This window comes from Macaca mulatta, chromosome 2 (genome assembly GCF_049350105.2).
Source record: "Macaca mulatta isolate MMU2019108-1 chromosome 2, T2T-MMU8v2.0, whole genome shotgun sequence".
Lineage (NCBI taxonomy): Eukaryota > Metazoa > Chordata > Mammalia > Primates > Cercopithecidae > Macaca > Macaca mulatta.
Window position 1 is genome coordinate 158,213,171 of NC_133407.1, and position 13,443 is coordinate 158,226,613.

The 13,443-nt window shown below is 39.7% G+C and overlaps 1 protein-coding gene across 1 annotated transcript in view; it reads left to right on the forward strand.

The window, feature by feature from the left end:
• Positions 1–13,443, forward strand: part of OSBPL11 (oxysterol binding protein like 11) — a 73,221-nt gene that overhangs the window by 46,805 nt on the left and 12,973 nt on the right. The window contains exons 9-10 of the mRNA XM_001114179.5: positions 4,110–4,608; positions 9,824–10,010. Coding sequence (XP_001114179.3) covers positions 4,110–4,608; positions 9,824–10,010 — 686 coding nt within the window. The remainder of the gene's footprint in view (positions 1–4,109; positions 4,609–9,823; positions 10,011–13,443) is intronic.

Sequence of the window (13,443 nt, forward strand, 5' to 3'; positions counted from 1 at the left end):
ATCTGTTGGGGAAATGAGCATCTTCAGCCAATCCAGACAGCAGAACATGGAGAGGAGAGTAAGAATTTCACCAGCGGATAGTCAACACAAGCCAAATACAGATACACTTGGAATCAGTTTCACTAGGCTTTTTTATCCTCAGGTTTGAAAAGATGATACAATGGCAGCATGAAGCGTGTGGATGACAGTCTTCAGTATGTCTGTCTCTTGAGTCACATCACTCTAATCTGGACCAGGATTTCCTTTAGCTTTCTCTTTGGCTAAATCTGTTTACTGTATCCATTTCTTCTTTCTTGGTTGCCTCTGATTTTGTTGGAATACATCCTCCATTAATTTCTCAGGAAGATTTGTAAGAAGAAAATGTGAACATGTGTGTCTGAAATGTCTATGTTGCCTTCATGTTTCATTGCTGGTTTAGATAGAATTTGTTGCTTGTGGCCAGGTGCAGTGGCTCACGCCTGTAATCTCAGCACTTTGGGAGGCCGAAGCAGGCAGATTACTTGAGGCCAGGAGTTCGAGACCAGCCTGGCCAACATGACAAAATCCCATCTCTACTAAAAGTACAAAAATTAGCCAGGCATGGTGGCACATGCCTGTAATCCCAGCCACTCAGGAGGCTAAGGCACAGGAATCACTTGAACCTGGGAGGTGGAGGTTGCAGTGAGCTGAGATCACGCCACTGCACTCCAGCCTGGGTGACAGAGTGAGACTCCATCTCAAAAAAAAAAAAAAAGAATTTGTTATTTTTAAATAATTATCTTTTATAATGTCTCCTTGCTACAGGGTTCTAATGAAAAGACTGAAGTCATTCTGATTCCTAATCTTTTGTTTGTGACTTGTTTTGTAGTTTTTCTCTCCAAAATTGTTTAGAATCTTTTCTTTGTCATGTCTTGATATTATGACATTGATGTAGATTTCTTTTATCCGTTGTATCTGGGTACTTGGTGGGCCTTTTCAGTGTGACAACTCATGGTTTTGAGTTCTCTGCAATTTTCTTGAATTATTTCTTTGATGATTGTATTAGGGTTCTCTCGAAGGATGGAAATAATAGGATAGATAGATACATAAAGGGGAGTGTATTAAGGAGTATTGAGTCACATAATCACAAGGTGAAGTCCCATAATAGGCCATCTGCAAGCTGAGGAGCAAGGAATCCAGTCTGAGTTCCCAAACTTCAAAAGTAGGGAAGCCAGCAGTGCAGCTTTCAGTCTGTGGTTGAAGGTCTAAGAGTCCAAAAGTGAAGAACTTGGAGTCCGACGTTTGAGGGCAGGATGCATCCAGCACAGGAGAAAGATGTGGGCCAGAAGACTCAGCAAGTCTAGTCCTTCCATGTTCCCTTGCCAGCTTTTATCCTAGCAGCTGATTAGATGGTGCCGACGCAGATTGAGGGTGGGTCTACCTCTCCCAGTCCACTGACTCAAATGTTATTCCCCTTTGGCAACACCCTCACAGATGCACCCAGGAACATTACTTTGCATCCTTCAATCCAATCAAGTTGACACTCAATATTAACCATCACAATGATTTTTCTTCCAATTTTTTGTTTGTTTGTTTGTTTGTTTTCTCTGAAATCCTTATTATATGGCCATTGGACTTCCTGGTCTGGTCTTTTATTTTTCTCTCCTACTTTTCTTTTTCTCTCTTTGTCTGGCTTTGGTGTTTTGGGAGATTTCTTCACCTTTTATCTTTTAACCCTTCTTTTGACTTTTAATTATTGTTATGTTTTTAAATGTACTGATTTTTTTAAAAAGCATTCTTGTTGTATGTATATAATATCTTCTTAATTCTCTGAAGATATTATTTTTTGTTTTTATTTTTCCCCTCCTTTGAGGTTTCTGTTTCTCCAAATCCGTTTCTTTATTTTGTTCTTTATATTCCTAGTTAGAGGTTTTCTCGGAAATCAGTATTTCTTTTCTGCTCACAATTAAGTTTAGGGAAACTAAAACCTGACTTTAAGCTTCAACACATAGGTGGCGCCTATGTTTTTCATTGTCCCATAATCTGGATGGGCCATTTGTTGGGAAACTTGGTGTCAGTATCATTAGGTTTTTCCTCTAGGTTTAGTCAAATTTCCCAGAAGAAAAATTTTTTCGGCCGGGCGCAGTGGCTCAAGCCTGTAATCCCAGCACTTTGGGAGGCTGAGACGGGCGGATCACGAGGTCAGGAGATCGAGACCATCCTGGCTAACACGGTGAAACCCTGTCTCTACTAAAAAAAAAAAATACAAAAACCTAGCCGGGTGAGGTGGCGGGCGCCTGTAGTCCCAGCTACTCGGGAGGCTGAGGCAGGAGAATGGCGTAAACCCGGGAGGCGGAGCTTGCAGTGAGCCAAGATCCGGCCACTGCACTCCAGCCTGGGCGACAGAGCGAGACTCCGTCTCAAAAAAAAAAAAAAATATTTTTTTCATCTCGCACTTGGTGAGTCCAAAAGTAGTTAAAAAGGAGAAGAAGGCTGCATGAGAGAGGGTGTTAATAGCTAGCATTTAGTTTACATGAAGTTATTAAATGCCCTTGTTATGTATCACTTGGTATCCTCTCTCTTAGAATTCCTTGCTATTCTCCAGTCTAGAGAATAGACCACCTTGTTTATCCGGAGGCTAAACCTCTAGACTTTGAGGTCTAAGAGGGTAGTTACTAACAGTGTGGAGTTGGGGGTATGAGTTAGGCATCTAATTGCTTTCCATACAGATTTTACTCAGTTATTTTTATTTTAGCATTTCTGTGAACCCCCAGATCCAGAGGCACCTAGTGCTGTCAGCTCCTGAGCCTTTTCAGGAATCTGTGCATGTTGTAATCTACTGCCTGAGTTTCAGCTTTCTCGTTAGGAACTCTCAAAATTTTGTTGTGTTTTGTCTACTTTCCTGGTATCTCTGGGTTTGTCTTTATATGAAGTTTATTTAATTTCAGTGGAATTTTGGTAGAAAATGAAATTAAGATGCATGTATTCAATTCACCAACTGAACCTGCAACATCCACTGTCTTTTGTATTATTTATATCATCTTCAAAACCATCTTTTTAAATGACTATAATAGTCATTAAATGAAAGTTCCCTACTTCAGTTAGCTAGAACCATAGTTCAAAATGGAGGTTGTTCTAATTATTTTTTCACATTGCTTTTCCTTCATTCAATTATTTATTTCCTAAGGCTAGATTCTTAGAATAATAAGTACTAGGCTAAATAGTTAAGAGCATCTTAGGGCTCTCGAAAAATATTGCCAGATTTTGCTTTCTCACAGGTTTGAACCATTTTGCAGTGCCTTTCCGAACTCTGCTTTAAGTAAAATACTTAATCTTTCTTACACTTACCTGGTTTTAAGTATAAAAAGTTCTCTTATTGGAAATAGTTCTCTTGTACTTAAGATTAAATATATGTTGCAGTTTTTGCTTCGGTCTGTGATCTCTTTAGTCTGTTCTCAGGGAATGACATTTATTGACTCTTCTCATGTCTTGGTCATTCATCTACAATTTAATTTTAACATAGGAAAGGAGCAAAGGCAGGCTAACATTTACTTTGAGTTTTAATGCTGTTTCCCTGGTGATACTTTTATCCAGTCTAGAAGTTTGAGGATTTTTTTGAAGTTTCTTCTAACCCTCTTGAATTTATGTTTAATCTTGGGCAGGTTTGCATTTCCTTGTAAGAATGCTTTTTTTTTTTTTTTTTTTTCCAGATAGGGTCTCACTCTGTTGCTCAGGTACAAGTGCAGTGGCACAGTCATGGCTTATCGTAGCCTCGACCTCCCAGGCTCAAGTGATCCTCCCACCTCAGCCTCCTGAGCAGCTGGGACTACAGGCACAAGGCACCATGCCCAGCTAATTTTCGTATCTTTTATAGAGACAGGGTTCCACTATGTTGCCTCGGCTGGTCTCGAACTACTGTGCTGAAACAGTCCTCCCAACTTGGCCTCCCAAAGTGCTGTGATTATAGGCATGAGACCCTGTGCCTGGCCAAGAATGCTTATTTTTTAATGTGACTAAACACTTTTTCTTTATGACTTTGTTTTTAATACCCATCTAGAATGAAATGTTTTCAGAGAGAGAACAGTTGTCTACAGATATGCTACACATGGATTAAATTTCCCCTCTTTCATTGATTGTCGTTGTTGTTTTAGGTGGTGCTTCCTACATTTATCCTAGAGAAGCGTTCCTTGCTGGAAATGTATGCAGACTTTATGTCTCATCCAGACCTATTTATAGCCATCACTAATGGAGCCACAGCTGAGGACAGAATGATTCGCTTTGTTGAGTACTACCTTACCTCATTTCATGAAGGCCGTAAGGGAGCCATTGCTAAAAAACCATACAATCCTATCATTGGAGAAACATTTCACTGTTCCTGGAGGATGCCAAAAAGCGAGGTAGCATCCAGTGTTTTTAGCAGTTCTTCCACCCAGGGAGTCACAAATCATGCTCCTTTATCGGAGGAGTCTTTGAACCAGGTGGGAGCAGACTGTTATACAGTCAGATTTGTTGCTGAGCAGGTTTCTCATCATCCTCCAGTCTCAGGATTTTATGCAGAATGTACAGAGAGGAAGATGTGTGTAAACGCGCATGTCTGGACTAAGAGCAAGTTCTTAGGCATGTCAATAGGCGTGACAATGGTTGGAGAAGGTAAGTAGAAAAATTATTTTACATATATATATATATATTTTTTTTTTCAAGCAGGAATGAAAGTTTATTTAAAAAGGCTTTAGAACAGGAAAGAAAGGATAGTTCGTTTGGAAGAAACCCAAGCAGGCACGTGAAGGTCAAGTGCCTGTTTTACAATTTTTAATATCAAACTACAATCTTAAATTTAGGAACCCTAGATAAATATTAACTATAAGTTTAAAATGTTAAGTTAATTTTTAGCTCCAATTCCTAGAGTGTTCCAGAATGCTTCTTGGGGGGGATGGGAGGAGTATATCTATGAACTAATGTAAATTCTCTTTTTAAATTATTTTTTTCTGATTTTAAATATTTCCTTTCTTTTCTTTTTTTTGAGATGGAGTCTCACTCTGTCGCCCAGGCTGGAGTGCAGTGGCGCGATCTCAGCTCACTGCAACCTCTGCCTCCCAGGTTCAAGCAATTCTTCTGCCTCAGACTCATGAGTAGCTGGGATTACAGGCGCCTGCCACCATGCCACCACACCCAGCTAATTTTTGTATTGTTAGTAGAGACGGGGTTTCACCATGTTGGTTAGGCTGGTCTCAAATTCCTGACCTCTGATGATCCACCCGCCTCGGCCTCCCAAAGTGATGGGATTACAGGCATGAGCCACCGTGCCTGGCGATTTTAAGTATTTCTTATCAAATATTTAGAAAACTAGAAAAGTACAAAGCAGAAAATAAAAGCTTCTGTAATGCCTGCATCCATATATATATATATAATTTAATATTTTATACTTTTTCTGTGTGTGTATATTCAGGACTTTTAGCCTTATAAAATTAGAATTAATAATATATAGTTTTGTGTCCTGCTTTTTAATTAAATATATTTGTTTTCTCATGTCATTAATAAAACATTTTAATGACTGCATAATATTCTATGAAATATATTTTCCATCTTTTATTTAAACATTTCCCTTTATTTGGACATTGAGGTTGGTCCCAAATTTTTATTATTATAAAAATCACAAAAAAATAGGTAAATCTTTTTTTTTTAATGTATTTTTTTTTTTTTTTTTTTTTAAGAAACAGGGTCTTGGCCGGGCGCGGTGGCTCAAGCCTGTAATCCCAGCACTTTGGGAGGCCTAGACAGGCGGATCACGAGGTCAGGAGGTCGAGACCATCCTGGCTATCATGGTGAAACCCCGTCTCTACTAAAAAAAAAATACAAAAAAACTAGCCGGGCGAGGGGCGGGCGCCTGTAGTCCCAGCTACTCGGGAGGCTGAGGCAGGAGAATGGTGTGAACCCGGGAGGCGGAGCTTGCAGTGAGCTGAGATCTGGCCACTGCACTCCAGCCTGGGTGACAGAGCCAGACTCCGTCTCAAAAAAAAAAAAAAAAAAAAAAAAAAAAAGAAACAGGGTCTTGCTCTGTTGCCCAGGCTGAAGTGCAGTAGCATAGTCATAACTAACTGCAGCCTTGACCTACTCGGCTCAAGCCATCCTCCTGCCTCAGCCTCCCAAGTAGCTAGGACTACAGGCATGCACCACCATGCTAGCCTAATTTTTTTTATTTTTCTTTTTAGAGACAGGGTCTCAATATGTTGCCCAGGCTGGTCATGAACTCCTCCTGGGCTCAAGTGATCTTTTGGCCTCTACCTCCAGGCATTAGCCTGTAATATCAGCACTTTAGGAGATGGAGGCCAGAGGTACTATTCATAGAATATTTAGGTGCTATTCATAGAATATTTAAAAATACATACTGATAAAATTTAATTCTACTTCATCAGAAGATTGTAAAAAATTATTTTTGGAAATACAGTGTTTTTTGACCAAGAATATGAAACAAAAACAAAAATCTCCACAGAAATTATTGAAGAGTTAATGAAAATATAATGACAGGAAAAAAACTACCACTTTTATGTTAAAGGAAAATGCTTATGCAAAGAACACTTTGCTCTGAATGTCATTTTACAATGTAAGCATGGCAGCATTTAAGCCTGTCACTCTAATATTTTGAGATTGTGTTTTAGTCATTATGAAGAAAATATCCTCTTTTTCAGTTTTCCCCATTTTTAAGTTCTGTTGTAGTATGTCTTACCAATTTCCAAATAATATTTCAAGTTAATTACAACTTTTATAACATTAGAAAGTACTCTCTCGTGTGTGTGTGTGTGTGTGTGTGTGTGTGTGTGACGTTGTGTAGCTGTGTCACCCAGGTTGAAGTGCAGTGGGGCCATCTCGGCTCACTGCAATCTCTGCCTCCCAGGCTTAGGCCATCCTCCCACCCCAGCTTCCACAGTAGCTGGGATTACAGGCATGCACCACCATGCCCAACTAATTTTTGTATTTTTTTGTAGAGAAGAGATTTTGCCATGTTGCCCAGGCTGGTCTCAAACTTGTGAGCTCAAGTGAGCCACTACACCCAGCTGAAATCATTCATATTTTATTAGTTAAAAAAAAAAAGTTTGGCCGGGCGCGGTGGCTCAAGCCTGTAATCCCAGCACTTTGGGAGGCCGAGACGGGCGGATCACGAGGTCAGGAGATCGAGACCATCCTGGCTAACCCGGTGAAACCCCGTCTCTACTAAAAAATACAAAAAAAACTAGCCGGGCGAGGTGGCGGGCGCCTGTAGTCCCAGCTACTTGGGAGGCTGAGGCAGGAGAATGGCATGAACCCGGGAGGCGGAGCTTGCAGTGAGCTGAGATCCGGCCACTGCACTCCAGCCTGGGCGGCAGAGCGAGACTCCGTCTCAAAAAAAAAAAAAAAAAAAAAAAAAGTTTGCTACCCTTCGTTATAAACTCCATAACATTAGCCTTAAGCACTTCATAGATCAATTTGCTTATTTTATAAGTGAAAGAAAAAAGTCTAGAGGTGATGAGACATGTCTAAGGTCATAAAGGTTAAGGAATCGACACATTTAGAATCATATTCTTTGACACTCTTCCAAAGGACAGTTAGTCTTACCAGTTCATGTAACAGTAAGAATCTGGGAATGGTAGCCTCTCACACTACAAGAAAGGAAATACTTCAAGAAGTGAAGAAAAGCTGAGCACAGTGGCTCACATCTGTAATCTCAGTACTTCGCTGAGCTAAAGTGGAAGGATAGCTTGAGCCCAGGAGTTGGAGACCAGACTGGGCAACATAATGAGAGCCTATCTCTGCAAAAGTAAATTTAAAAAAATTAACTGGGCATGGTGGCTTGCTTCTATAATCCCAGGTACTTGGGAGACTGAGGTGGCAGGATCACTTGAGCTCGGGAAATTGAGGCAGCAGTGAGCCGTGATGGTGCCACTGCACACCAGCTGCGTGACAGAGGAGGACCTTGTCTCAAATGTAAAATTTTTTAAAAAAGAAATGGAGAAAAGCATTCATATCTTAACCATGCTTTAATTATAAAGGAGGTATGTAAATAATTTTTTATTGTGCTGCTATATATTAGTGGAATATATTGGAAATTAAATGGTTATCGATATCCGCAACAGAAAGTAAGTAAAAATCAGGAATGGTGCTGGGTGCGGTGGCTCATGCCTGTAATCCCAGCACTTTGGGAGGCCGAGGTGGGTGGATCACCTGAGTTCAGGAATTCAAGACCAGCCTGGCCAACATGGTGAAACTCTGTCTCTACTAAAAATACAAAAAAAGTAGTCAGGTGTGGTGGCGGGTGCCTGTAATCCCAGCTACTTGGGAGGCTGAGGCAGGATAATCGCTTGAACCTGGGAGGCAGAGGTTACAGTGAGCCGAGGTTGTGCCATTGCACTCCAGCCTGGGCATCAAGAGTGAAACTCCGTCTCAAAAAAAAAAAGACTTAAAATATATACAAGTATGTTGTCTGTCATCTGACAGCTCTCATTATGTATAAATATATTATAGCCAGAACCATGTATTTTATGAAATGGTTCAATAAACCTTAATTTATTGTTGCCCTTTGTGAAGACTAAGAGCAATACAAAAAAAAATAGTTGATGTTGCTTTATGTAGGCTACTTTAGAATCTCATTTTGTCTCTTCGCATATCCTAAAAATTGACTATATTAAAATATTTAAACACGTCCCCTTATTTGTGAACATTAAGAAGTGAGTGCTTAACGAGCATTTATTAAAAGGGAGATGCCATAAACGTTTGGACTAGTAGTACATATCCACTTCAATATGTGGTCTGTTGATGACACAGGTAATGAGTTTAGAAGGTTAGTAATGTAGCTTGAGTATCCTTAGTATCCCTTAATTATCTAGTATAGAGTGATTATTCGTTAATGTAGTCCCCTTTTTATAAAACCTTTTAAACCATCTTTAATTAGCATCACTTAATATGGAACAGGCTCCTTTCTCCATTAGAATAACATTTGTTTGAAAACCACCACTGTTATCTCTTCTAGCTTCACCATAAATATTTTATAATTTGGCAAACAAAATTATTATGACCATAGTTTTTTATAATCAAACAACATCTTTTCTTTCTTAATATATATACAATAGAATGAAGAACAATTTTTTCCCATTATACTGTCTTAGATCAATGTCTGTGACTTAATAACATTGAACATCTAGTTATTCCCAAACTGCTAAAAAGTTATTAATACTAATGATAAAATTTTAGCATACCATTGTCTTAAACTCTGACTGAAGGCCTTTTTAAAAAAATTATTTTTAAGGGCCAGGCACAGTGGCTCACGCCTGTAATCACAGCATTTTGGGAGGCCAAAGCAGGTGGATCACCTCAGGTCAGGAGTTCGAGACCAGCCTGGCCAACATGGTGAAACCCCATCTCCACTAAAAATGCAAAAAAAATTAGCCAGGCATGGTGGTGGGCACCTGTAATACCAGCTACTCGGGAGGCTGAGGCAGGAGAATCGTTTGACTTGGGAGTCAGAAGTTGCAGTGAGCCAAGATCACGCCACTGCACTCCAGCCTGGGCAACAAGCACAAAACTCCATCTTCAAAAAAAAAAAAATATATATTAGGAGCATTGGAGGAAACCCTTGAAATGTTTCCACTGTAACATTTACTGGACCCACGAACCTCAAATTGACAGAAAGGCCATAGTGAAAATAAACCTGATTCACTATTGCCTGGTACTATTGTCAGATATAGTTATAAATGAAGTCAGTTTTATGAGAGTTAAATGAAGATTAGGAAAAATAATGATGCTTATTTACTAGACAGGAAAAAAATTAATATGGATTTTTTCGGTAGCTGTTTCTTTAAAAAGATGTTAACCACCCTCATGTTTTCACATTCAGGTATCCTTAGTCTGTTGGAGCATGGAGAAGAGTACACATTTTCTCTACCTTGTGCATATGCTCGGTCAATTTTGACTGTTCCTTGGGTAGAACTGGGTGGCAAAGTCAGTGTCAACTGTGCAAAAACTGGATATTCAGCCAGCATCACTTTTCATACCAAGCCATTTTATGGTGGCAAACTGCATCGGTAAGCACATTTTAATGATATCTCGTTCTTATTCTTCCATTTTGATTTTGTATTACAACTCCTTATTCTTTTTCTGCTCTGTTTTATGTGAAGTTGGATTTGTATTCATGTGTATTTCTTGTTTAAAATATTTCATCTTTTAAGGCATTCTGAATATCATGCTCTATTTTTAAAAGTAGCAACATTAAGATATCTACTCTTAAAAATTTTCCAGATGAAGTAACTAGTGAGCTTTACAATAGAATTTCTAACAAATGAACTTGTAGTCTCTGGCCCAATTCTGCCTTTAAGGGATACAGATTTGGATCTGGACCTCAGTGAAGGCAGCTATAGCTACAAGTTAGGGTGGAAATATATCTAATCTTGAAGAATGGTTCAGGAGGCACAATGATTAAAGCCAGTGTATGTGTTTCAGTAGATGCTTAGGTGGAAGCAACTTGCAGTGATACATTTCCAGATCCAGCACTTCTTATTTTCAATGATACTGATGTATTTCTTTTTTTGTCATTTGTTTTTTTGAGACAGAGTCTCACTCTGTTGCCTAGGCTGGAGTGCAGTGGCACGATCTTGGCTCCTTGCAACCACCTCCTGGGTTCAAGCAATTTTTGTGCCTCAGCCTCCCAAGTAGCTGTGATTATAGGCATGTGCCACCATGCCTGGCTACTTTTTGTATTTTTAGTTGAGATGGGCTTTCACCATGTTGGCCAGGCTGGTCTCGAACTCCTGGCCTCCCGTGATCTGCCTGCCTCAACCTTCCAAAGTGCTGGGAGCCACCACACCCGGGTAATATTTGTATTTCTTAGTCACTTGTGATTTTTTAGTCGTGGGTGGATCACCTGAGGTCAGGAGTTCGAGACCAGCCTAGCCAAAATGGCGAGACGCCGTCTCTACTAAAAATACAAAATTAGCTGGGTATGGTGGTGCATGCCTGTAATCCCAGCTAGTCAGGTGGCTAGTCTGGAGGATTGCTTGAATCCAGTAGGCAGAGGTTGCAGTGAGCTGAGGTTGCGCCACTGTACTTCAGCCAGGGTGACGAGTGAAACTCCATCTCAAAAAAAAAAAAAAAAAATTGACCGGGTGTGGTGGAAGGTGCCTGTGATGCCACAGGAGGCTGAGGCAGGAGAATTGCTTGAACCTGGGAGGCAGAGGTTGCAATGAGCCGTGATCGTGCCACTGTGCTCCAGCGTGGGTGACAGAACAGGACTCTGTCTTTAAAAAAAAAAGGGAATTCTTCTTTTTTTTTTTTTTTTTTTGAGATGGAGTCTCGGTCTGTCGCCCAGGCTGGAGTGCAGTGGCCGGATCTCAGCTCACTGCAAGCTCCGCCTCCCGGGTTCACGCCATTCTCCTGCCTCAGCCTCCCGAGTAGCTGGGACTACAGGCGCCCGCTGCCTCGCCCGGCTAGTTTTTTGTATTTTTTAGTAGAGATGGGGTTTCACTGGGTTAGCCAGGATGGTCTCGATCTCCTGACCTCGTGATCCGCCCGTCTCGGCCTCCCAAAGTGCTGGGATTACAGGCTTGAGCCACCGCGCCCGGCCTCTTTTTTTTTTTTTTTTTTTTTTTAAGAGACAGGATCTCCCTATGTTGCTCAGGCTGGTTTTGAACTTCTGGGCTCAAGCAATCCTTGGCTTCCCAAAGAGTCAAGATTACAGGCGTGAGCCACCATGCTCAGCCAAATTTCTTATTCTTGACACCTTTTCTTCTTTGTGCTTACAGATTATTATAACTAAGGTCTTCTCCATGTCTTTATTTAATGCTCATGCCTCCTTCCTCAAACATAGCCTAGTTTTTTTTAACTGCTCTCTGCAGTTGGGACAGACACATTATCTGCTGTCTGCATTTGGTATAAATATATTATATTCTACCTGTCTTCCCTTACTCCCTCATTTTCCACATCTATCTCTGATGCAGCCAAGTGAGCCTACTTAACTATTCCCCATTATCATGTCCACCTTCTGTTCCCATTTTCCACACTCACTTTAGGGTGCCTATATATATAGTGCGTGGTGTAATATCATAAAGATTTTAGGATATGTAGATGTGTGTGTGTGTGTGTGTGTATATATATATATATATGTATATACACATTATAACTTTTCTGCATACTAGAGATACAGAGAAATAAAAATAAAAACTAACTTTGCCTGCAAGAAGCTTTCAGTCTGAGATTATAATCCAGGATACTATTTTTGGAAAGCATTTGTAAGGCTTTTAGGAAAAACTTGTATATAATAGTTAAAAATAAAGTCTGTCATAATACCATAAAGATGGGTAAGGACAATGGTACTGTGAAGCTAGGATTAGATGATTACTATAGCTAAAAAATCAATTTTTAGTTTTGATTCGTCTGTTAAAGCAAATAAAGAAACATGATGCTTAACATACTTCCCAGTGTCTGATAAAGGAAGCATATCACTTTTTCAAGATAAACTATTTTCCTGGCACTAAATTCTAAAGGGATTTGTTGCATGTGTCCTTACATAGTGACATCGAGTAACATAATAGACAGTATCTTCTTCAGTAGCTCTCCATAAAATGTAATTACGCTTCATGTGAATTTTTTATATACCATCAGTGAAACCCAAAGCTAACTTTCAGTCAATAAAATATTTTCTATTTGAAGCTAAGTTAACATAACCAGTGGTTTTCTGGTATCTCAGGGAGCTCTTAGAGACAGGATCTAGGAAATCTAAAAGGCTGACTTGTCAAGTTTTTAAAAAAGCGAGAAAGCATATGTTTTACTATTTATCAATTCTCACCTTAGAGATGAATGGGACAACAATGTAAGATTTAGCTCTTTGCTAACTATCTTAAGGGCAGCATATTCTGTATTCTATGTCATTTATTGATACAAGATGTACATACTTGAGATATTGTAGATTTGGTCAAGAAACCTTTTTTTTCTTTGAAAGTAAAATTTTAATTGCGTTCTCACCTGCATATAGGGCCATCTCATCTCCATAAGCCTGAGTTGTGGAGAGAGGCAAAGTTTTTATCAAGGAGAACATTCTGATCCGCTCAAATCCTAGGCAAGTGCTTTGTTGAAATCTTAGATTTCTGTGTTAGAAATATTTTTTATCTTTAAGACAGCCTTTCAATTGCCTCAGTCATAAAGGATCCAGAATTTGACTTAGATTTGGAGAACTTGCCTGATGGTTAAGATATCAGCACCTAGATAGTAACCACAAGAAGCCAGTACCTTAACCTGTTAAAGGGAATTGTTTAATATCTTATTTTTGAATATTTAAGTTTGGTTTTGGCAACATTTATATAACTGTTTTTTATAGGATATAATTAACCATTTGGTAAAATTGCTTCTAAAAACCATTCTTGACCAGGCACGGTAGCTCACGCCTGTAATCCCAACACTTTGGGAGGCTGTGGCTCATGCCTGTAATCTTAGTACTTTGGGAGGCCGAGTCGGGTGGATCACCTG